Source organism: Hemitrygon akajei, chromosome 1, assembly GCF_048418815.1.
Source record: "Hemitrygon akajei chromosome 1, sHemAka1.3, whole genome shotgun sequence".
Taxonomy (NCBI): Eukaryota; Metazoa; Chordata; class Chondrichthyes; order Myliobatiformes; family Dasyatidae; genus Hemitrygon; species Hemitrygon akajei.
In genome coordinates, this window is record NC_133124.1 from 85,557,690 (window position 1) to 85,583,744 (window position 26,055).

General features: G+C 38.2%; 1 protein-coding gene across 10 annotated transcripts in view; it reads left to right on the forward strand.

The window, feature by feature from the left end:
* The window catches only part of piezo2b (piezo-type mechanosensitive ion channel component 2b), a 574,856-nt gene that overhangs the window by 480,479 nt on the left and 68,322 nt on the right, over positions 1-26,055 (forward strand). For 7 of the 10 annotated variants that reach the window (XM_073047154.1, XM_073047092.1, XM_073047101.1 and 4 more), the window contains 8 exons: positions 251-340; positions 488-609; positions 6,648-6,719; positions 12,165-12,268; positions 16,411-16,509; positions 18,502-18,589; positions 21,601-21,678; positions 25,123-25,289. In XM_073047154.1, coding sequence (XP_072903255.1) covers positions 251-340; positions 488-609; positions 6,648-6,719; positions 12,165-12,268; positions 16,411-16,509; positions 18,502-18,589; positions 21,601-21,678; positions 25,123-25,289 — 820 coding nt within the window. The remainder of the gene's footprint in view (positions 1-250; positions 341-487; positions 610-6,647; positions 6,720-12,164; positions 12,269-16,410; positions 16,510-18,501; positions 18,590-21,600; positions 21,679-25,122; positions 25,290-26,055) is intronic. The other 3 variants (XM_073047145.1, XM_073047171.1, XM_073047131.1) reach the window with 2 other exon arrangements.

The following is a 26,055-nucleotide window of genomic DNA, read 5'->3' on the forward strand; positions in this document are numbered from 1 at the left end:
AACATCAATATGGGACTGAAGATAACTCAGTATAAATTTATCATTTTACCATAAACATTAATTAGTCTAGCCACTTTAAATTAGTTTATGTCATTCTTCCATTGACTGTGTTGAAAGTTCTTCATTTTTGGAGGAAACAATTTAGTATCAAATGATCAATATTTTCTTTTATTTAAAGAAGCATTTTAAGTGTAGCTTTTATTTGGTAATAATTTTCTGTTTACTATAAATGCCTCATGTATTGTTACAGAGGTGCAGAGCTATTTCAAGCAACAATTGTTAAAGCTGTGAAGGCCAGACTCGAAGAGGAAAAGAAGTCAATGGACCAACTCAAGAGACAGTAGGCCATTCTATGTGATACCTTGTATGAGTATACCTTTCCAGGGAATTATATGACTGCTTGTTGAATGCTTGTTGAAGTTAAAGAATCGTTACCTAATGTATTCATTCAGGCTCCATTCACATACAAATCATTTACTCTAAACAGGATGGATCGCATCAAAACAAGACAGCAGAAGTATAAAAAAGGCAAAGAGAGGATGCTGAGTTTGACACAGTCAGTTGATGCGCAGGGTAATAAGGTGAAGCAGGAAGATGATGATGATGAAGGTATTTCAACATATTCTATGGAATGCATGCCTGCTGCAATTCTACAATTGACCAATATCATTTATACATCTCATTACAGCTGCGGCTGAACGACAATGTTTTCTATTTGATATGTGTTATTTGAAGCACAGTTGAATTAATATGAGCACATACCTCAAGTCAAATCAAAGTAAATTTATTATCAAAGTACCTATAGTGTATGTCATCATATACCACATAGAAATTCATTTTTGCAGGCATTTACAGGAAGATACAAAGTAAATGCAGTGTCTTCATTGCAGGAACGATGAGTTAAGACCATTTCTGTCTCATTGACAATTAAGAGGCCTTTTATCTCCATGTTGGAGTCATGGCTAAACCAATTATAATCCAACATCCATCAGAGTTGCTATTGACTGAAATGCTATCAATATATATATATATATATACTTTATACACATAATTAATGATCTAGCAGAGTAAAAAAAAGTCCCTACATATTTTATTGGAAGCATACTATTTATTGCTTGTTTATCTTGGACCCTGGTTGTTTTAGAAACTAATATTTACAAATGTTAGAGACCATATCACTTTTACTGGAGGACTGTGAAAATCTGAGGAGTGGATTAAGAATGTTTTCTATATTTTCATTGTTATTGATGTCAGTGGGCAGTGAGTGACATGAAGTAATGTTATTGAGTACACTTTGCAACAGAAGAGATTTTGTATGTGTGGCATAATCAAAGTACTGTTAAGGCCTGATTGGTATTCAGGAAAGAATGTGGTAAACAGGTACAGCAGGCTGCCTATTTGTTGTTCTCAGCTTGCTTTCATCTACCTTCCCATTCTCCACCCACAAAGCCCTGCGCAGGATTAAAACCATGAAGAGATACGAAACTGACGATTTTTTAAAAAAAATCAAGGCATTGCTTAAAAGAGTACCAATGCAAACCAGTATACTGAATGCAATGAGCAAATGGGACTTGTCTTGAGTTAGGACGCTGTCAGCAAAGTATCGGATCACCTCTGAATGGGGGAGGAGGGCGATGATGCTGCGATGAGAGGCAATGTGGATTGAATTGGAAAAGTCTGACCCAGAGCTAACAGAGGAAGAGATGCAGGTTTCAGAAGAGGATAAGCTGAGACAAGGCAGTGTCAGATGATAATACAAAGGTATAAGTAATTACTTGTAGAGATGACCTGAGTAGGTGGTAGACACCTGTACTTTCCTAACATTTTGGAACTGTTTAGATCAGCATGTAATGGGATAGAAAGCTACAGACCAAGTGCTGGGCAATGTGATTAGAGTGGATAGATTAGTGATGCCAGTATTGACATGACTGGCCAAAGAGCAATCCCCATGCTGTATAATCTTTATGGTTCCATGACTCTAGAAGAATAAGGTTACTGGTTGAGGATTTATAGCATCATAGAGCACAGGACCCAGCCCTTTGGCTCAGCAGGTCTGTGCCAACCATTAAGCATCCATCTGCACTAATCTCACTTTCTCATTTTCCCCACAATTCCAGCAACTCCTCCTAGATTCTACCTCACACCTGCACCCCAGGGAAATTTACAGTGCAAAATTGACCGACTAACTGCATGGCTTTGGAATGTTGGAGGAAATGGGGAGAGGGTGCAAACTCCATACAGACACCACATGTTGTTGGAACTGTGAGTCAGCAGCTCTATCAGAATTGGAATCACGGACATACCGTATGTTGTGAGATTTGTTGTTTTGTGGCTTGAGTGCAAGACATAAGAAAATTACTACAACTTACAAAAATAAATAAATAGTGCAGAAGAGGAGTAGCTAAGTCATGTTCGTGGATTCATGGACCATTCAGAAATCTGTTGGTGGAGGGGAAGAAGGTGTGCCTAAAATGTTGAATATGGGTTTTTCCTGCTCCTGATGGTAGCAATAAAAATAGGGTATGTCCTAGATGGTGAAGTTCCTTAATGGTTGATGCTACCTTCTTGAGGCACATCCTTTTTTGAATATATCCTTGATGATGGGGATCTGGCTGTGTTTACAACCCAATCTTTCGATCCTGTGCATTGGAGTTTCCGTACCAGGTGGTGAAGCAACCGGTCTGAATGCTCTACAGCATATACGTGTAGACATTTGCAAATGTATTTGCTGTGATGTACCAAAATATTCTCAAGCTCCTAATGAAGTACAGCCAGTGGCTTGCCCTCTTCGTGATTCTATGCCAGCTGATGAGGCAGAATCTCTGGTCTTCCCAGTGCTTCGTTGGAGGAAATCTTTAGTCGCACAGGCAGACTTGCAGTTGGAAGGCACAAGAGGGCTGGTGGTGATTTAGGGATGGGAAGTCTCAGAACCCATGTGAAAACTGACATTATGTCTGAAGATGATGTTGCCAAGGTGCATGCACAGATAAAAAATGAGAAAGGAGCCAAGAGTGGATCCATAGTGGATTAGGGACACTGATAGAAAACAGGAAAGCAAAAACCAATTGCTGGAAGAACTCAGTGGGTAATCCTGCACATGCAGTCTTGTGTCTTTCTAGATATGAATGGAACCAGGCAAGTGTGGTCCTTCCCAATTGGATAATGCAGAGGGATCACTTAGGAACTCGGGACAATCTCAAACAAAGGGACATAGTTTCATGATTAGAGATCAGACATTTTATTTCTTCTTTGAGCAGAATTAGGATATTTGGTCCATCAAATCTGCTCCAATGTTTCATCATGGCTGATCCATTTCCCTCTCAACCCCTTCTCTCACCTTCTCCCGGTAACCTTTCACGCCCTGACTAATCAAGAACCTGTCAACCTCCACTTTAAATACAACCAATGACCTGGCCTCCACACAGCCGCCTGTCACAATTAATTCCACAGATTCACTGTTCTCTGGCTAAAGAAATTCCTCCTCATCTCCATTCCAAATGGACACCCCTCTAATCTGAGCCTGTATGCTCTGGTCCAAGACTCTCTGACCATAGGAAACATCCTATCCATATCCACTATATTTAGGCCTTTCAACATTCAATATGCTTCAGTGAGAACCCCACCCCCCATCATCCTTCTAAATTCCAGCGAACAACAGCCCAGATCCATCAATTGCTCCTCATATGATAAGCCTTTCATTCTCAGGTACCTCTTCTGAACCATCTCAAATGTCAGCACTTTCTTTCTTACATAAGAGGCCCAAAACTGTTTTCAATACTCCAAGTGAGGCCTCACAAATGCTTTATAAAGCCTCAGCATTACATCCTTGCTTTTATATTCTAGTCCTCTCGAAATGAGTGCTCTCCACTGACTTAACCTGCAAATTTAAAACTGATAAAATAAAAATTCCTTCTTGCAAACGATGGGGTCTCTCCGGATTTCTCTACCACAGAGTAATGTGGAGGCTATCTCATTGGAAATATTTAAAATGGAGTTAGGTCGAGGAAGTGAGGTTATGGGGAACTGTGCAGAAGAGGAGATGATGATTGAGGTGGATCAGCCATGATTGTATTAAATGGCAGAGCTGGCTGGAGGTGCTTTGTAGCCTATTCCTGCTCCTATTTTTGTATTCTTGTGGACCAAAAACTACTGACAGGCCAAGAAGGAAGAGGGAAGTAGATTATCTTTTCTACAATCATGTAGAATAACACAGCAGGTTAAAAAAATACGTGTCCCTAATGCGGTCAAGTCCCAAAGATAAGTAAGCCAAAAAGGTAATAAAGTTGATAGTAATTCTATACTTGATAGATTATCATTTCATTGGTGAAATTCCAATGGAGATATTTTGATAAGTGAGTAATTCTGCAGTCAGACCATAATTATGTTATGACTATTTCAGAGACACTGTCACAGTAAGATTGATTTATTCATCTTTATGACTGATCCAGTATTTCTGGAACATAACAGTTGGTAGTCAAATTCAACATACTTTGCATTTTTAAACCTTGATTAAGAAGATCAGTTTTTCGGTTTTCATCTTTGGCTAATATATAATTCACCTCCAGAAGCTACTCTTTCAATGCTTAATTTTGTAACTATAGATGCAAAACCCTTTTGTTATATTTTCATTACAGTTTTCAGATCAATGCAGTATGGAAATAAGTTCTATGACCCAACTTATCTGTGTCAACCAAGCTGATCCCATTGGCTTGCATTTCGTCTATAGCCTTCTAACCTTTTACTATCCAAATATCTTTTAAATGTTGTTATTCTACTTGCTTCAACCAGTTTCTCTGGCAGCTCAATTCATATATGCACCATCCTCTGTATGAAGATGTTGCCCCTTGGATCACCTTTAAATGTTTCAACTTTTACCTTAAAACTACACCCTCTAGTTCTTCCCTGGAGGGAAAATACACTATGTGCATTCACCCTATCCATACCCCTCATGAATCTGGGTTAGCTGTTGGCTGAGGTTCCTGAAAATTCTTTCATTTCTATAGCATCTTTCACAACATCAGAATGTCCCAACGTACCTATAAAAGTGTGTTCTCGACTGGGGGGGCATCTTAACCTTCAGTGGAAGTGCAATTAAGAAGGATCTAATGCAAGCATTGCACCTAAATCTGTTGTTGATTCATAGAATTATACAGCATGGAAACTGCCATCTTCTTTCCAGATTTGGTGGAAGGGAAAATTAAAGTTTTTAACTATTGCTGGAATAGTGCCAGGTACAGGGCTGGACTTGTGTGATAGAAGCCCCCTATATTTAGTGGTCTGCTGTTGATACTATGCATGGTGCTTCTATGACAGTTAGGTGAGGCAGAGAGTAACTGTATCCCATTCTTAGAAATAGGGAAGGAGAAATGAGTTCCAGTTTTTGCATCATTCAGACAAATATCAGGTTGTGATTCAACATTATCAATCTATTCTCTGAGCATCATTAACTGATGTACATTCAGTTAAAACATTTTCCTTACTTTTTATGGAAAGTCCTTATGATTATTTGTTTCTTGTTATTATTCAGTTGTCATTGCCAGGGCATGATATATTAGTAGTAAAAGCCTAGCAATTACTGCCACTATAAATAGACTAGTATGGAAAGGATTTGTATAACGTTCCCTTGCTATCCATTTAATGCAGGCAGTTTTTCAGTTTGCTTCCAATGGGCAATGTCTCATTTAAAACAAAAAGTAAGGAACTGTCATGCAAATTTCTAGCAGTAATCACTAGGCTAATATCAGTAATTAATGAATACTCAGATTCACATTTGTTCGAAGGCAAAACGAGTTGCATTGGTGCAAAGCTATGAAATAAGTACTGATGAATTGAGTAGTGTATCTCATTCATATGTGTTTCCTTTATTGTCAAAAAGAAAAGTGTTTGGGCATTTTTAATTGAAGGACTGATACATTGATAATTTAGGGGATGTGAGATCTCTATTACAATGCAGTAATAAATATGCATGGGATAGGTGAGATCCCTTTATCATTAGATAATGCACCAGATTAGAATGAAACGATTCTTTTGCCACAACCAATTCATATCTGAAACCCAACCACAATGTTGATAAACATAATGTTCTTTGTTTGGACTGGGATAGAGAGGTTGATCAGTGAAAGTGGGTTCCTCTTTTGGGGAAAGACATACTGGAAAAAAGGGCAACCGGGCAGGCTCTAAGGAGTTTGCCAGTAAATTTGTCAACTCCACACATTCTGACACACACTCAGCTACTTTATCCTATATCCTTTCAGCTTAAATTAAACTCCATGAATATTTTTTAATTATATAGAATTATCAGTAGTTTGGCTGATTTTAAAAGTTTTAAACATGAAGTTGGTTTGAACTATCTGGCAGAAAACCAAATATCTTAAACCAATTTCATAATTTAAAAAAACAAATAATGCTAGGGGGAAACCACTCTGGAAATGGGGAAATAATTCATATTATGGATGTCCTGAGAAAAAGTGCAATGGTTACTGTCTTTGTATTACTGAAGTACTTTTTCTCTTGCATGAAATTGCTTGTAAACATGTTTCGGCATGTGTAAACCTCATGAGTTGTAAACTCTGCTGATAGCAGACATGCCCACCTGATCATTTTGCTTTTGTTTGACAAAATTAATGTTTGGACCTATTTTGTTTTAGGAGAACCAGAGAAAGAGAAAGCCAAGGGCAAAAAAAAGCAGTGGTGGCGACCCTGGGTTGACCATGCTTCCAGTAGGTTTGCCTCAATCATCTGTTGTATGTGCTACTCATAAACCAAATTTCCTTGAATAGACAACTGCACATCTTAAAATTTCAGTTTTAAAAAAAATAATGAATCAATGTTTCTTAGAGCTCAAAGCATGGATTTGTTTTTATCCTACTGTTGTTATTTTGATGGGCTTTATGGGTCAGTTTTAATTAAGGATGGACAGATGCCAATTTGCTGCATCTAAGTCATTCTCTACTCATTCACCATAGTTATTTGAATCCATGTTGAATGCATAACCGATTGTGAAACTATAGCTGTATTAATTATCATCTGACCATTTTGCATTGCACTGTATCTGATCAGTCTTTGAAGCTGTTAGTTCAGTCATTCTTTGCCTGCCAAATTTTGAACATTTTGTTGGATGCAATTAAGGAATTTGAGTTATACAGCATTGTTTTTCAATTGCAATTAACTGACCTACTACATAAAGTAATTCAGTTTTTCAGGAGCAGCTGCAGGCACTAATAGTCAGATGGAAGAATTGCTTTTTTTTTATTTATCGGTTATGAACACAACATGGAAACAAAAATTAAATGGTTGATTATTAAAGGACATTGTATTTTAGCTTTCTCAAGCTTTTTTCCTGATCTGTAAAGCCACCTGTGTTAATGCAGCTTGTTAATGCACACAGGAAGCATAACAATGCTGTTCAGCCAGACAGTAAGACTTCATTACTTGCACCTGTTTGACACAATCAAGCGGCCTCCTTTATTGATGTGTTTTGGGTTGAATTTTATTTATGTGAATAAACGAGGCATGAAAGTAATGAAAGTCTTGATCTATTCAAGGGAATGAAGTATTTGTTAAATGTATGACACCAAACCAAATTGGTTATTTTGGAGGCTAAGGTCAGTTCTGGGATGCTGTGAGCTCTTGGGGAGAGGGTGTGACTTCATTCGAGGTTTGCTGGGACTGCTTGATTTTCACACAGAATTGTCATTAATTTTCACAACTGTTTCCTTTCTGTCTATTTATAATTTTGAAAAGCCAAATCCATTTGACACCTTTAAAGTAGTTAGCTCGAGCTTGCTATTAAGATATTTGGCTTCAGTTATTTTGGATAATTGATGTGGGTAAACAAGTTTAATTGTCATTCAGCCATACATGAATGCCATGAATACAGCCAAATGAAACAGTGTTACTCCAAAGCCAAGCTGAAAAGCACAGTACCAATAGCCATGCACAGCACAGGGCATATATTGCACATAGAACATGCAGGACAGCAAGCACACACAATACCTTGAGAAGGTATTCAGCTCCCACAATAATTTTCACATTTTACTGTCTCATTTTCTAAATTTAAAATATACTGAAGTAGTATTTTTGAGGTAATTTACAAAACATTATGCATCATGTCAAATCAAAAGAAAAATTCTAAAACCCTGTCCAAAAAATTACTAAAAATTAAAAACCAAAATTGTGAGGCTGAAAAAGTATTCATGCCCTTTGTGATTATTATGCTAACTATCCTCGGGTGTAATACCTTACCAACTCATCCAATTTGCTAATGTAGGAAACTGGAGGATCGCCTGTTTTCAATGAATTTGTAAGAATAAATATCACCTGTCTCTGTAAGGTCCAACTGTATGGTAGATTTTCAACAGATGAAAACCAATATGAGGACAAAAAAGCAATCAAAACCATTCAGGGATATAATAATAGAGAGGCACAAATCTGGGAAAAAGTAGACGACCATCTCAAGGGCACTGAACATACTTCGGAGCTCAGTGTCTGCCTAGCCACATTGCCCAGATCAGGCCACCCTGCTAAACTTAATTCCTGGAGAAGAAAGGCACTTATAAGAGAGACTATTGTGATGCGATCAGTCATTCTGAGTGAACTACAGAAGTCAGTGGCTGCGACTGAAGATGATGTTCATGGCTCCACAATCTCTCAGGCCTTGCACAAAAAGGGTATTTGTGGACGAGTGGCAAGGAAGAAATCCTGGCTAAAAATAAATCCTTGTCCATAAACACTTTGCAAAGCATCACTTTGAAGATACCATAATGATATGGAAGAAGGTCTTGTGGTTGGATGAGACTAAAGTGGAAATTTTTGGCCTCAACACTAACTGGTACGTGTGGCATAAATCTAATACTGCACATCAGCCATCCCCGGTGTAAAATATTGTGGAGACAGCATCATGCTATGGAGATGTTCTTCAGCAACTCAAAGCATACGGCCAGAGCAACATCAAATGAAGAAAATTGATGTCCTTAAGTGACCCAGTCAGTGTCCTGTCCTTAACTGGTCAAACATCTCTGGCAAGATGTCCAACTGACCCGGCACACTGACCTGAGTGATTTTCCAAGGAGGAATGAATGAATCTTGTTCCATTGCATTGTGCAATGCTAATAGAGATACATTCAAAAAGACTACTGACTGTAATAGCAGAGAGGTGGCTCAACTGAGCACTGAACAAAGGGGGATGAATACTTTTGAACTGCTGACATTTCAGGTTTTGAATTTTCAGTTTCTCATGCTTTACAATTTTCCCTGTATTTTGGGCTCTGCTGTGGGGAAAAAAAAAGGAGAGCATGCAATTCACAATTAAAAACTCTCTGTTAAATTGATCAAATTCCCTGGTTGTAGTACTCATTTATGTGAACAAAGGGTTGGGGGCTCAATACTTTTTCAAGGCACGGTATATCAATAAAACACAGTCACACCAAAAAAAAATTGTCCAAGTCCATGAGTGTTGCAGCATTCTAACACAATACAGCTCGTCTTCTGCCAAGCAAGCACTAGGGGTGGTGGGGAGGGAAACTGACTCCAGTTTGGATGCCATGCCACAGGCGCCCACAGTACTCTGCTGGAGCAAGCCAACTCCAAAGCCTCTCTCCTGGGCAGCAGTAAACAGGCAACACTAGGCTTGAGGCCTAGTCCTCATTATGCCCCTGCCATCCACCAATAAATTGGTGAATTAGACTGCAGCATTGCGTATTAGCAATGTCCAACAGGGTCTTGCATTCACAAGAAAAGCAGCTAAGACAAACGCGGTTAGAATGAACACTGCCTTCATGCACAGATTCCTCCAATGCCTCTCTGCCACAGGCAGCAGCACAATCCCCAGCAAGTTCAGCTCCTTCAGTTTCTCCACCAATGTGCAATTCACAGATTTAAGTTCTTAATGCCCAGCAGGATCTTGAGATTGGAAGAAAAAGTGTTTAAAAAAAGACAATGACACTTTTCCTGGTCCCCATAGAAGCCACTACAACTGAGCTTGCCACCATTTTATAAACCATTCTTTATAAGTGTGTTAGCAATGTGCTAAATCATGCTAATGGCTGGCAGGTTCTCCTGAAGAGAATCACTGCACATGCATCATTGCATTTTGGGCTGTTTTACCTGTCTGTTTTCCAGTCAAGGAGGAGTTGATAACCTCTTGAACAATGCGACTGGATACATTTCTTATCTGGTCCTTCAACCTTTATCTGATTCTGTTCATACCTCATATTTATTTCATATTTTCTTATGATATAGACATCCATTTGACCCACTGAGTCTATGCTACCTCCCATCAATCCTATTCCTCGTGACTTTCCTCAACCTTCAAAATGAGTTACTATCAACCAAGCTGAGACTCGACACAGGTTAGAGGAACAGCATTTCAGATTCCATATTGGTAACTTCCAACCTGATGGCAGGAATATCGAATTCTCTATCTCACAATAACCTCACACTTCTATTCCCCCTTTTTGTTTCTCTTATTCCACCAGCCCCCATTACCCCATCTCTTTACCTTCCACTGCCACCCACACATTCCTCCCACTGGTTCCTCTCCTCACCTCACCTTTATTCTATAATCCACTGTCCTCTCCTATCAGATTCCATCTTGTTCAGCCTTTGCACTTACACCTATCACCTCCGAGCTTCTTACTTCATTGCCACTCCCTGTCCCTACCTCTCTATCACACTCCCTCTCACCTGGATCCACCTATCACTGGCATCTCTTTCCTTTTTGTTCTTGATATTGTGTCTCAGTCCAAGAAGTGAATTGTTCATTTGACTGTTCTCCCCATAGATGTTGCCTGACTCATTGAGTTTCACTGGGTTTTTCTGTATTACTGTACAATTAAGTTTTTTTTACTTTTCTGTAACTCACTTTTTAAAGTACCTTTTATTATTTAATTCAATTGTGAACGTTTTAAAACATCTCTGATTGCATTGAATACTGTGGTGAGGGCATAGCACGGCACAAAAGCCATCAGAACAATGGTGGGTCAGGTTTCATTCAGGGGCTTCCTCTCCACTCTCTATCTGCTCCACTACAGCAGAGCCCCAGAACCAAAGCCTCAGTGTTACTGGGAATCCTGCAAGCGCAAACCTACAAAATTAAGACTAACATTCAAATGCCATGATCTGGTCAATACTTCTCACCTTGTATATAAATGCACAAGTTAAAACCATCTGCTGATTCAGCTATATCTACCTTCATTGCCCTCATCCCACCTGCCTCCCTTACTCCTATGATTAAGCAATTACCCTTTAGATGTAAATACAGTGAAAATATAACTAGACAGAAAGATGTGTGAAGTCAATGACAATTTACTTTCATTATGTGATTTGTTTTACAAGTGAATACTGAATTGATTGTAAGGTATAATATATTATTATTTAAATAGTTTATTTGCAATTCAGTACACGTGTAATCAATAAATAACTTTAACAAAAAGTTAACTGTTTTTACAGCTCTTCTGTAAAGTTAACATGCATTGTCAGAACAACCATGTCTATGTCTAGATGTGCTTCCTTCATGTGCTGACATTCAGTCAAATGTAAATCTGAAAACAAACCTTATGAAACAAGCTTGTTATGAATTGTGTTATGCTGAAATTCGGTGTTATTTTATGTTACTTATTGTCCAGATTTTGTCTTATTTAATTTCCATTGAAAATGCATGCTTCTGCATGGAGTATTTAGAACTGAAATTGAAAAACATAAGGCTAAAAATTATATTTCTAGCAATCCGTCCACGGGATCTACATTTGACCTAACTTCAATTGAGCCTCTGCTTTAACATCTCACTTTCTTATCCACTATACTGACACAGAAATATTGCCAGTCTTTGCAATATTTGTTCTCTGTTTCTCCATCTTTTCTCACATTTTCCATCTGCTACTAGTTCGTTCTTAACATCTGTCAACCTGGCTACCTCCTCTTGATTTCCTTGTGCATTCCTTGAGTTGGATACAGGTAACAGTTTTGGTAGATTAGTGCTGTATGTTCTTTACACTTGCTCTCTTTGGCATTATTGTTATGGCAAATTAAGAATTTTCCATCTGTTTTATTCATACCATCTGGTTAAAATCAAATGAAGAAATTCATTATTCCTTTTGAAAGGTTAAATTCAATAGCCCAACCATTTCATTGTCTTTGCACCATTAATGTTATTTTCTCCTGCGTAGTGGTACGAAGTGGAGACTACTATCTCTTTGAGACAGACAGTGAGGAGGAGAATGACGAAGAAGTCAGGGAAGATGAAGAACTACCAAAGAAATCAGGATTCCAGGTAATATTCTGGAATTATATAGCAGTTCATTTACTAATAACTTTAAAAGTAAGACTGAAGGTCACTCAACATCCTACATCAGGCTATTTGAAGACTATTACAGCAAGGTGTTCCTTAACCATTCAAATAAATAATGGTAATGCATTGATCAGCCGGCATCTGAAAGCTAGGTTAATGTTTTGGATCAGGAGCTTCTGCACTTCTTATTGAGGTCTAATGTTGTATTTGAGACATTGACTTTTTTTGTCTTCCAGATGCTAACCATCTATTTAACATCTTCTACAAGGCCAACAATTTTTACCCATCCCTCAAAACACTACTTGTCCACAGCTGGGATTTTCTGGTTTTAGACCTATCTGCTACAAAGGAATAGTGACATACTTCCAAGTCAGGATACTAGACAACTTGGAGAGGAACTTGTAGGTGGCTGGATTTCTCTATGTATGCTGCTCATGTCCTTCACTGTAGTGGCATAGATTTGGAAGGACTTGTTGAATTAGGCTGGAATTTCAGGCTTTGCTGAGGATTGTTCTATCCCCACTACTGTTGGATTACTTTGCCTTTACCTTCTATAGCAACAACATTAAACTGAATACCCATTCAGTTGTTAAAAACTCAGGCAAAATCTCACCTGATCATATCTGAATACATGGTTAGTTTGCACCTGATACTAGATGAGTTTGGATAAGGAACTTCATTACTTCCAACGAGAGTATGAAGTCCTGCACATCAAACATTAACCTTTGCCTTGTTGGTGCTAACTATTTTTTTATTCACTTGTGGGATCTAAGCATCTCTGTGAAGACAACATGTGTTGACCACCCGTAATTGGAGGCACTGTGATTCCAACTTATCAGACCATGCAAAATATTGCTGTGCCATTGCTGATAACTGAAACCAGGCAGTGTAGGTATACAAATTTATGAGGTGCATAGATAGAGTGAATACTAAGAAATACTTCCACGTAAAATTGCAGGGCACATGTGTAGAGTAAAGGTGAGAGGTTTAGAGGGGATTGAAGGAATAACGTTTTCACTCAGAGTGGTTGCAATCTGTAAAGTATTGCTGAGTGTGTTGTGGAGGCATGTACTCTAACAATATTTAACTATCCAGTTACTAATTTAAGTAATTGAATGCCTCTTGACTGGCAATGGTTAAATGCAGGTAAATGGGATTAGCGTGGAAACCTTCCTGATGGTCAGCATAGACATGGTGAGCTTATTCTTCACTTCATTTCGTGCTAGCAGCCAAGGAATTGTTTGCAGTAAACATTGGAGTTTTCAAGAGCAAAGATAAGGGTACTAGAAATACACCTCTGAATTTTAAAGAACCCATGGAACTTCTCATGCTCTATCACTGTAATTTAAAATGTGGTTCAATGAAATTCTCTTTTGATGGAGGAGATGGGATTTGTACTATAATTCAATCAAAATTCAGGTGACAGAACAAGGAAAGGCTTAAGAAATTTCCTGGTGAAAAGTTTGGAATTGGCAAATTAAATCTTTGAAAATTCACCATACAGTTGTTTAAAGTAAGCAAAGAAAACATAGTCATTTGAGGTTTCCTGATGATTTGTACGACAACGAAGACCTCTAGCAGTCATTGTCGTCATCATCATCATCATATGACATGGGTGATCATAGTCTATGATCATAACTGTTCTTAGCCAGTTCTACAGAAGTGGCCTTCTTCTGGGCAGTATCTTTACAAGACGGGTGACCCCATCCTTTAACAATACTCCTAAGAGATTGTCTGCCTGGTATCAGCAGTCACATAACCAGGACTTGTGATATGCACCAGCTGCTCATTGTGCACTCACAGTACAATATCTAATTGAATGAGTGAGCTCTTTCACAATGTTCCTGCTGATACCTTTCTTTGGAATAACTGACAAAAAGAAGTGCATTAAATGAATAACATTTTTAAAATGTTTTACACATTCTATTGCAGCTATAGCTTTTTAAATCACCATGAATTTAACTAGAATTTGGAATTGTTTATATTGAGCTGGATGTCTTTAGGGATCTTAATGTACGCTGTTCTTTTCCATCTTCAAGTTAGGCATGTTGTTTGCTTATTATAACTGTTTGTCACTTATTGCATCTACTTAAGCAGATAGACTGGGATGTAAGAATTTCTTCTTCCTGCATCAAAACATGAGAAATAAAGTTTCAAGTCAAACTCTATTTTCATGATCATAAAGTATGTGAAGAAGAACCTTAAATAGTGCTTACATCGAGGTTGTGGCAGTGCGTTTAGATTGGCTTGTACACCTGATCAACTCTGACATAAATCCGTGCAGATATGCTACAGATGGAAAGCAGGATTTTGTCAAGTATCTGTAAAAATGCATTGTTATATTGCTGTGTGTATTTTTCTTATTATTTTTTCTTTCTTCTTGATGCTTCTTAATGCAGTATTGTGCCAATTTCCGGTAATACTTTTGTTTCCATTTTGCCAATGTCCAAGGTTAACTATATAGAACTTGTATATAATTCATTAACCTCTCAGTGACACTGATGAATTCTGTTTTGCAATGATTTATTTATAGGAAAAAACTGATTTTAATGGATTAAACTGAAGTGTTGCACTTAAGGTGATTTCTGTCAGGTTTATTCTCTGATTTTTGCTCTTTTTTCAAGTTCTGCATTCACAAATGTAGTCAAAGTCCCAATGTGCTTGATATAGAAATAAAAGCAGCAAATTTCTTAATAAAAGAGGAACAAAGATTTTTCTGATATAATCTGGAATTTAAACCACTCGATATTCAAATCTTTATTGTAGATTACATGCCATGGCTCTATGCCAACGTTTCAGCATTTTAGTTATTCTGATAAGCAACATGACAACACCATAAAGACAGCAGCATTTTTCAGCACCATTCAGCTAATCTATTCATTTTAGTGCATACACAATCCACTTCAGCCTAATGAACAGATGAAAACTCCTCATCACCCCAAATTTCATCTTTTGTCCAAATATAAAACATGCAAAATTGAGGGTCCCAATGTGTGTCTTTTTTTTTATTCCGACCCCCTTCCCTCTCCGGCACCAATTATATTCACTCATAACTCCTACAACCCCAGGCTCTTTCCCATCACTCATTGTAACTATACACTCCTCACCCTCATTGCTTGAATTTTGTCTTTCACCTAAAATTCCTGGACACTTTCAATGTACTTTTGAACCAATAGCAAAAAATATCTTTAACATTGGCTTCCAATATCCACTGATATAAAATACTTCACACATAACGCTCCAACCTCAGACCTTTTAGTCCAATCCTGTCAGGGACGGGAGCCTCTTCACCGTATGCAAATGTCACAGAAGTTGGTGGTGCTGTGGATGTCAAGGAAGGTTGTCTTAAACTACAGCAACATATTAGATCAGGTGGAAAGTTGTGAGGATAGGCAATAGATGGAATTTAATTCTAACAAAGGTGATGCATTGTAGGGAGTCGAGTAATGACAGGATACATATGGTAGGTTGTTGAGGAATGTTGATGAACAGAGGGACCTGGTGTTCAAGTACTTGGTTCCAGGAATGGCTACGAAAGGAAGAAGCAGATGACATTCATATTTTCACAGGTTGGGGTATAGAATATAAAAGTTGAAAAGTTATGTTGGACTGCACAGGAAGTATTGTGTGCAATTTTGGTTGCCACCTAATAGGAAGGATGTGGTTGCACTGGAAAGAGTAAAGAGGAGGTTCATCATGATGTTACTTGATTTGAGGGGAGAGTACTTTACAAAGAGAGTTTTCTTATATTTAACGTTGTTATGTTTTGGGGTGAAACCATTTGTCAGGTCGAAACGGATTAGTGCATAAGAGAGAAAAAAAGGTCCACTATATTCCACCTTATGACTTACTTATTACCTCAAATGTAAGGAGGAAAATCTAATTACTTTTCTATTCTAAACGTAGATAATTTAGAAATTCAAAATATTTATTTTCAGGAGAAATCTCAGCACTAATCCAAATCAACTTTTGCTATTTCCGCTTCTTCATGTAAACCAAAGATAAATAACACCCCAGATGAATGTCAAACCTTAAAACATTAACATGAATTTTTCCTCAAAGATTTTGAACTAATTATTAGGGCCTCTCTACTAACAATTGCCTCACTTTGTCCTTCTCCTTAGAGAGCAGTTCGGAAATTTGCATCAGCCATGATAGCATTGCCAAGGTCTATCCTAAAACTGCCAAAAACCATACTTCAGTTGGTAGCCAGAGGTGTAAAGGTATTTCTTAGATATTCCATGGGTGTGTTCAGCCATTGTATCTCATTCTAAGATCTGTCATCTCACTTAATACAGTAAACTCCCACTAGCTGGCAGTTCTTTGGTCGTACAGCATTTTGAATGAAGATTTTTTTGGTTCAGAAATTGACTGAAATGGTTTAAAAAATAAAACATGGATGTTAAAGCACAATGGTACAATTATCATGTAATATCCATTTATATCAGTGGAAGTGATCAGACAATTTGTTATTGCTGTCATCTCCTGGGAGTGCCAGTAAGTGGAATTGCAGTTTCCCTCATTAATCAGTATCAGTTTAGCTGATTGTAACTGGCTTCCCACCTGCATCATTTACTTATTCTAAGATATTGCATAGAGAGAAGGGTAGTCGAAAAGTTGACAAGGAAAAATTTAATAACAAATATAAAATGAAATTGAACTGAAGAATTATCTGGAAATATTACATATTTCAATCAATATGCAAGACTTTTGGATAAGCAAAACACAAAGCTAATCCAGAATGCAACAATTACTGTAATTTAACATTATGTACTATTAAAGGCAAATTAAATAAAATGTGTAAAATCAAAGGCCATTTTTTGTGGAAATATCTATTTGCGAGATTTCAATGATATATTAAAACAGGTGTGACTAACTTTTAAGAAAGTTGAAGAAAAAATTGGAAGTATGAAATTTGATAGTTTTTGTAGAGAGCAGTGATAGTATCTTCTGACTACTGATTAATTTTGTATATTTTTATGTTAGTGCTCTGTGCATCTAGAAGATTAAACAAATATTTTGGTTTCGGTATAGCAAAAGCTGCATGCCTTGCATTGGTGCTTGCTTTACACTGGAGTTGCTGTTTCGGGCTTTTGTCGTGCTTGCTTTGCATGTGTGTGTGCACACGACTGGTAACACCAACTGTGGGGTGCAAAACGTCAAGAAAATACTGTACATCACCAGAAATTATTTTTGTGTGCCAAAGAAATCATTCTTGAGGCAGAGGCTTACAACTAACTGCAACTAAATCAGTGGTACCAATATTAACTTTACTAATTACTATCCATGCTTCTTAATAATCTAACAACTCCTCCAAATACGTGACCAAATTTTTAGCCTCTCTTCCAACATATAACATTACTGTTCTTATATTTATGTTATGTTCTAATTAGGTATTTCATAAATAGAACAAGTTAGCCTAAAATCATTACATGATTACATTCCACTGTTTTTGAAGAAGCCTTGTGATTGAAATACTGTAAATCTTCCATGTGGATAATGAGCCTCTCTCTTTTGTGGTATTTAAACATTAAAAAAATAAGAAGACCAACAGCAGCCAAAATAGCTGGAAATGCTTGGCAGGTTAGACAATGCGTGTGAAGAGAGAAGCAGGTTTAATGTATGTTTAATATACCTTTCATCAGGCATTCTCACTGTCAGTCAATGCAGATTGATGCTCTTGCACGCTTGCTCTAGAACAACCACAATAGAACATAGAATAAGTCTTCAATTTCCCATACCAAATATTCTGTGACTTATGAGGGCAAAAGTGCCAGAATAATGCTGGTCTTTATACTGTGGAATCCTACCCACTATGTTCAAGTTGCACCTCCCTGATTTCAAGTCACTTGAAGACTTCATAATCAGCACTTCCAAATTTTAAATGCCAGTTTGTCTCAGGATACTTTGTGTTACATTATCTTATGCAAAGTAATATATGCATTAGAACTCTGATGATCAGTTTATTTTTTACATAAATGTAAAAGTTTATCATGACAGGTCCGGAAAAAAATCTTCCTAAACTCTATAGTTCAGTTAGGAGTTTGATAATTCTAATAAAGAAATGAATTTGCCATCCATGTTTTGAACCCACTGTGATACCAGTACTTTTATTCCATTTGTGCTCTGCACTTCATTTCCCTACCCTTTTTGTACTGAACTACATTTGCCTTTTAACTGTGATTAAGAAGCTCTGCAAACTTCTCTCTCTGCAGTTCGTTTACCAGACTTGGATGAAAAATTCCAAATCGGCAATGAAGGAAAAGAGGAAGAAACGAGAATTTGGTAAAAGAGAAATGGAAGGTGATTTTTGATGCAATTAATTATACAGCTCTCCCTTTGCTGCACAACAAAATATGGACATTTTTAATGCTGTTTAATGCCCATTATTTATTTATCCCTGATCAATTGTCAATAACCAGCCTTCTTGAAACACTGCACTACTTGTGTTAGAAGTCTTCCCGTGGTATTATTGAGTCAAGAACTCCAGAAATATATTCCCAAGTTCCAATTCATGGTGTTCACTACTGTGTGCTAAATGGAACAGATATTTGGATTTTCATTAGTGCATCCTGGAAGTTGGTAATTGGTTAACTATTATCTCATGCCAAGGTCGTTCCAAGGTAAAGCGAAAAATTTTGTTTTCAATGCCATCTGTATAGATCATTTCATCACATCAGTGCTTTGAGGTAGTTTTCCCTTGGGGAGAAGCAATAATTATGTCACTGCACTCTTTAAGAATGAATGGAGGTGGAAGAAAGGAAATTATAGGCCATTTATCCTTATTTCATTGATCAGAAAGACGGTTGAGTCACTTAGTAATGATGAGGTTTCGGAGTACTTGTAGGCACATGATAAAATAGGCCAAAGTCAGCATGGCTTCCTTCAGGGAAAATCTTGCCCTACTAATCTGTTGGAATTCTTTGAGGAAATAGCATGCAGGATAGACAAAGGAGATTCAGTGGATGTTGTTTACTTGAATTTTCAGAAGCCTTTGACAAGATGCCTCACATGAGGCTCTGTGATACCATATAGATTCTTAAAAAGACAAGAGACTATGATATTGCAGGAAAGATACTAGCATGGATAGAAAATAGACTGACTGCTACTGGAAGCAGGCAAAGAGTGGGAACAAAGGGGGCCTTTTCTGGTTGGCTGCTGGTGACCCCTGGTGTTCTGCAGGGACTGGTGTTGGGACCAATTCTTTTCAAGTTATATGACAGTGATTTGGATGAAGGAATTTATGGCTTTGTGGCCAGGTTAGCGGATGATGCAAAGATAAGTGGAGGGACAGCTGGTGTTGAGGAAGCAGGGAGTCTGCAGAAGGGCATAGACAAATTAGGAAAATGGACAAATAAATTGCAGATGGGAAGTAATGCAGAGAAGTGTATGGTCATGCAGTTTGGTAGAAGGAATAAAAGCTCAGAGTAACTTAAAGAAAATTCAAAAATCAGAGGTACAACGTGACTTGGGAGTCCTTGTGCAGGATTTCCTGAAGTTATCTTGCAGGTTGAGTTGGTGGTAAGGAAGGCATTGCATTGTTAGCATTCATTTTGCGAGGGCTAGAATATAAAAGCAAGGATGTAGTGCTGAGGCTTTATAAGGCACTGGTGAAACTGCACTTGGGAAAATTGTGAGCAGTTTTGGGCCACTTAACTAAAAAAAGATGTGCTGCAATTGGAGAGGGTCCAGAGGAGGTTCACCTGAATGATTCTGGGATTGAAAGGATTAACATATGAGCATGTCTAATGCCTCTGGGCCTATACTCGCTGGAGTTCAGGAGAATAAAGAAGGGACCTAATTGAAACCTAACAAATATTGAGTGGATGTGGAGAGGATGTTTCCTATAGCTGTGGAGTTAAAGAGCAGAAGGCACAGCCTCAGAATAGAGTGATGTCCATTTAAAACAGAATTGAGGAGGAATTTTGTTGGGGGATTTGTGGAATTCATTGCCACAGGCAGCTATATTCATTGGGTATATTTACCCAATGAGGTTGTTAGGTTCTTGATTAGTTAGAGTGTCAAAAACTATGGGAGAATGGGGTTGAGAGGGATAATAAAACAGCCATAATGGAATGGCGGATGAGACTCAATGGGTCAAATGGCTTAATTCTGCTCCTATGTCTTATGGTCTTAATAGATTGCAGTATAGGTGATACTTTTTCAGAGAAATTGTAGTCCAGGCAGACAATATATTGCAAGATGATGATGAGGTAGACTAAAAGGTTGAGAATACATCTTATCATACAAGTGGACTATTCAGTTGTTGTATACCAGTGAGATAGAAGCTGCCCCTGAGCCTGGTAGTATGTGCTTTCAGGCTCTTGTACCTCCTGCCCAGTGGAAGGAGGGAGAAGAGAGGATGTCCAGGACAGGTGAGACCAGTAGACATTGATGTTAATTTTGTTGTAGAAAATTACATTGGTAATAAGTAAAAGAAAGTAGTATGAGCAAATGATAAATGCTGGGGAAGTTCAAAAACCTGAAAGCTTCTAAATTCCAAAGACCTGAAGTCCGATATCCCAGAATTTTGAATGGAGGTGATGAAAGCTCTGATGATCATCTTCCAGCTTGTATAGATTCTTGATTCAATGTATTCATAGGAATTTATATGCTACATAGATTCCAGCAACAGGAAAAGTGACCCCACTGATTAAAGGAGAACAAAAGAGAACAGGAAACAGCAGGCCTGCATTGTGATAGGGGAAGAGCTGGAGAATATAGTAAGGAACGTGATATGAAGACATAGAAGTAGTAATAGAGCAGAGGCAAGATGGATTTAATATCTGATTTATAGGTTGGAGTTATGGTCTCAAAATGTGGAGTAAGTCATTTAAGACTGAAATGAAGAAATGTTTCTGCACTCAGAGGGTGCTGAAACTTTGGAATTTTCTATCCTGAAGGACTGTAGAATCTCAGTCATTGAACAGTGAAAATATTTTTATGTACATTGCGAATAAGGATCAAGGGATACATAGAAAAGAGTGAGAAAATGGTATTAAAGCAAATTGTTGGCATAGATCTTATTGAATAGTGGACCAAACTGTAAAATATCCTGAATAGATGAGCTATTTCTTATTTAAGTGGACAAAAATGGGATGGTGAATGTAAGAGTATTATTCATGTATTTCATTGTTCATTTTAATTTCCTCTGAGACCAAGTAGTCATTTTAAGAATTGTCTATTGTCAAAGCATGATAAGGTGACTGAGGTAGTTTGAAAACAAATCCAGAGAAACTGAGTAAATTCTGGATTGACACTGCTGGAAGGGATTTTGAGTTTGCTGAGGTGTCATTCCACTTTCTTTTGTTTAGGTCACATTGCAATTGAATGCGAGGAGTCAGAAGAATTACCCACACCAGAAGAAGTGCATAAACAATCTAATGGACCAGGTATGACAGCTTTGCAAGAGGAAGGTAGACAAAATACAGGAATTATGTGCGTGCTCAGTCACAGGGGAAAGTTTCCTAATTATAACAAGTTACATCCAGGTTCACACATGGAAAAAATGTCAGGAATTCATATATGACAATAGTGCATGCAATGTCATCCTTGTTTCACTTTAATATATGAGACTCAACATTTGACCTGTTTCCTCAGTGGCCAAAGTCATAGAATCATTGTGACCTAGAAAGAACTGTTTTGGCCTATTGAGCAATCTGTTCTTGCCCATTCCCATACACTTTCTCCATTCCTGTATGATTTCCTTTTGAAAGTCTGAGCTTTTATGGAAAATGCTTTGTTATAACAGACCCCAAACTACATAATTTTCTGCAATAGAGTGCACGTAGTTTCCTTCAACTCAAATGTTGTTCCGCTCAATTAAAATATATACTGTATGTCAGCTTAGGGTGAAAGAGTTCCAATCAAACTTCCAAATGTATATATAAACTTTTTGAGTCTGATGGTCCTGGCATGGATACTACATAGCCTCCTCCCTGATGGGAGTGGGACAAACCATTCATGAACAGGGTGGATGGGATTCTTCATGATGTTAATGGCCACCTTTCTGTATGTCTATCTTTGATGGCATTTATGTTGGTACTGGTGATGGATTGGACAGTTTTGACTACCTGTTGTAGTCATGAAAACTCATGAGAAGGGAAAAAATAGATTTTGAGATGTGAACTTGCATGAAGGGGAAAATACAGTAGATTTTGAGAGTGAACATTTTGCATGATGCAGACACCAGATTGATTGGAGGGATAAAGAGGTTAAAAGAAGAGAGCAGGAAGCAGTTGGCATATTTTGCATGCCACAGTCCTGAGGAAATATTGGATTTCTAATAATTAGGCATTTTGCACAGTCCAGTTAAAAAAAAAGTTAGCTTTAAGTGAGGTGGCCATTGTGAGAGTGGCCAATGTGTGAGTGGGCCTGTGTTGGAGTGGGCCTGTGTGGGAGTGGGCCTGTGTTGGAGTGGGGGGTTCAGGCTTTGACTCATCGAGGTTTTAGTGAGGAGAGGCGTAGGCCATTGGTAGATTTTTTTTCATTAGTTATTCCTTTTTCATTTCTTATTTCATATTTAGAGAAGTGTGGATACCGGGCAGGATAGTGGAAAGTTCCTCTTGCAGGATCTGGGAAGATAGAGGGAACTCCTGTGTCCATAACGACTACACCTGCAAGAAGTACATTCAACTGCAGCTTCTACAGAATGTGTTAAGGAGTCAGAGCTGGAACTGGATGAACTCCAGATCATATGGGAGGCTGAGGGGTTGATAGACAGGACATACAGCAAGGTAGTTGCCCCCAAGATGCAGGACGCAGGTAATTGTGTGTTCATCAGGAGGAGGAAAGGGTATAGGCAGCCAGTGTAGAGTATCCATTCACCTCAACAACAGGTATACCACCTTTGAAAACCACAGCAGTTCAGTCTGGCTCTGTGGCTCAGAGGGAAGGGGGGTGAAGAGGTGAGTTATAGTGATGGGGATTTGTTGGTTAGGGAAACAGAAAGGAGGTTCTGTGGATGAGAATGAGATTCCCCGAAGGTTTATTGCCTCATAGGTGTCAGGGTCAGGGAAATCTCACATCGAGTCCAGAGCATTCTTATGTGAGAGGGTGAGCAGCCACTGGGTGCGGTCCATGTCATTACCAATAGCTTGGGTAGGAGGAGTGATGATGTTCTGTAAAGTGAGTTCAGGGAACTAGGTGAGTAACACATACAAAATGCTGGAACTCAGCAGGCCAGGCAGCATCCAGGAAAAGGGTACAGTCAACATTTCGGGCCAAAACCCTTCAGCAGGACCGTTTCCATAGATGCTGCCTGGCCTGCTGAGCTCCCCCAGCATTCTCTGTGTGTTGCTTGGATTTCCAGCATCTGCAGATTTTCTCGTCTTTTCATGGAGTGAGGTGCTAAGTTAAGGGCAGAACCTCCAGGGTTGTGATCTGAGAATTGCTACACATGCCACGTGATAGTAAGGCCAGAAGCAGGAGATCATATGCATTAATGTATAGCTGAGGAGCTGGTGTAGGAGGGAGAGCTTTAGATTTTTGGATATTCAGGGAAATGGGACCTGTACAGAAGGGATGGTTTGCACCTAAGCTGAAGGTTGGCTAACATCCTAGCAGGAGGGTTTACTATTGCTCTATATGGTGGTGGTGGTGGGGGGGGGGGGGGGGGGGGCAGGATTTAAACTATTAGGGATCTTATTAAGGAATGAGATGGCAGATGACAGACATTTGTGTAAAGAAACACTTTGCATCCAGTGATCATAATGCCAATAGTTTCAAGGTAAACATGGAAAAAGATAGGTCTGGTCCTCAGTTTGAGATTCTAAATTGGATTTTAAAAAGGCATTTGAGGAGGTGTGATAATAAAGGCTCGCTCAATAACTAAGAGTTCAGAATATTGGATAATGTATCTGACTATGTATTGAAAACAGAAAATAAGGAATCTTGTGCATGCATTGTAAGAAGTCAGCAGGCAGGTCCAACGTGTAGTTAAGAAGGCAAATGATACATTGGCTTTATTGCAAAGAGGTTGGAGTTTAAGGGAGATTTTCTTACAGTTGTACAGGTTATTAGTGAGGTCATCCAGAAGTAAACAGTTCAAGTCTCCTAACCTAAATAAAAGATACTGTAACATTGCAGAAGGCCCAAAAGAGATTCACCAGGCTAATTTCCGGGATGATGTGGTTGTCATATTAAGAGAGACTAGATAGGTGTGTTTGTATTTCTTGGAATTTGAATTTATTCAAATGTTTAAGATCTTAAGGGAGCCTAATGGGGTAAATGTTATCAGAAAAAACACTACAGATGCTGGAAATTTGGAGCAATGCAAATGCAATGTGATTAGAATATGATTAAAATTTGATTTGATTACAATATGCTTGCCTTCATTTCTTACAAGGATACCAGTATTATAAAGGATGGCCAATCAAGTTATACCGAAGAATTAATTTACTAAGAGAAGATAGTGATGTGATGTAAATTGTGTATTGAGAAAACTTACCTGTGGTTTCTAAATTAGAGAATCTCATTTGGAGCTCCATAGTTTCCATCTACAAAGAGAAGGAATGGACCTTTAATCCCATCAGACCTGTTCCTTCATCATGTAGATCACAAAAACTGGGTTTTAACGCCGTCTACCTGCCTTAGTTCACTGATTGCTTCCACTCTTATCAATCACAGTTTTGAAAATTTCAACAATTTCATTAGATTAAAAATCTATGTGCAAAAGGTCTGCTTTATAACTAGATATAAGCACAATCCGCTGGAAAAATACTGCGGTTTGAGCAGCATCTGTGAGGAGAATGGAGTTGTCAATGGTTGTTGCTCCAGATTCCAGCATCTGCAGTTTCTCCTGTCTCTTTAAATAATCCCATTCTCTCTGTTTCCAGATAATGTTTTCAAGAGGGTGTTCAACCTCCTGAAGTTCACTTGGGTCCTCTTCTTGGCTTTGGTGGATAGTTTTACTAAATGGCTAAATTCAATCTCAAAGGAATGCATTGATATATCCACTGTCCTGAGGATAGAGAGGTGCATGCTTACAAGAGAAGTGAAGAAGGTATGGAATATTAACATCATTTTGCTTCAAATCTTGTTCAGCGCTTGTATTTAATATTACTAGGACTGTTGCGGGGAGACATTTATTCCCCACACTAATTCTAATTAGTTCAGATTCAAGTTATTTTGCTCACCAGTTTACTGGGACATATGAAAGGAAGTTGCCCAAGCACAGCTCATCCTGAGCTCATCATCACCTTAGAACTGCAGAACTCAGGTTGTAAGTAATTATACTTGGGATATAATAATCACGGTAAGACTTGTAATTTAAGTCATTCTGGATACAGAGCACCACGGTAATTTAAAAAAAACACAAGCCATATTCAATGATTATTATTCTCAGAGCCTAATTCTAATGCTATCTGTCATAAATAAGCAATTTCATAATATATTGATAAATATTTAAGCAATTATCTTGTGACCAACAGGATACTACCTCTGTTCAGTATCTACTTATAACAAAATATCCTTTTGCTCCAACCATTCAATCAGTGTCCAATCCTCCCAAAGACTGCTTATGCTTAGTGAGTTTGATACCATTACATCAATTTCCAATCCTATTGTCCTTCCCTGTGTTTCTACTGAAGTTTAAAACTTTGGGAACAAGCATGTGGTCCCTCTGTGCCTCGGAGAACGTTACATTTAGAGCTAGGGGTTCTTTTCCAGACTGCTGGATCAATGACAGAAATCTGTTTAACTATACAGCGATATCTGTCTCATACTTTATATAAGCTTCACCAACATCCTAAGTACCAAAAAAAGGAGAA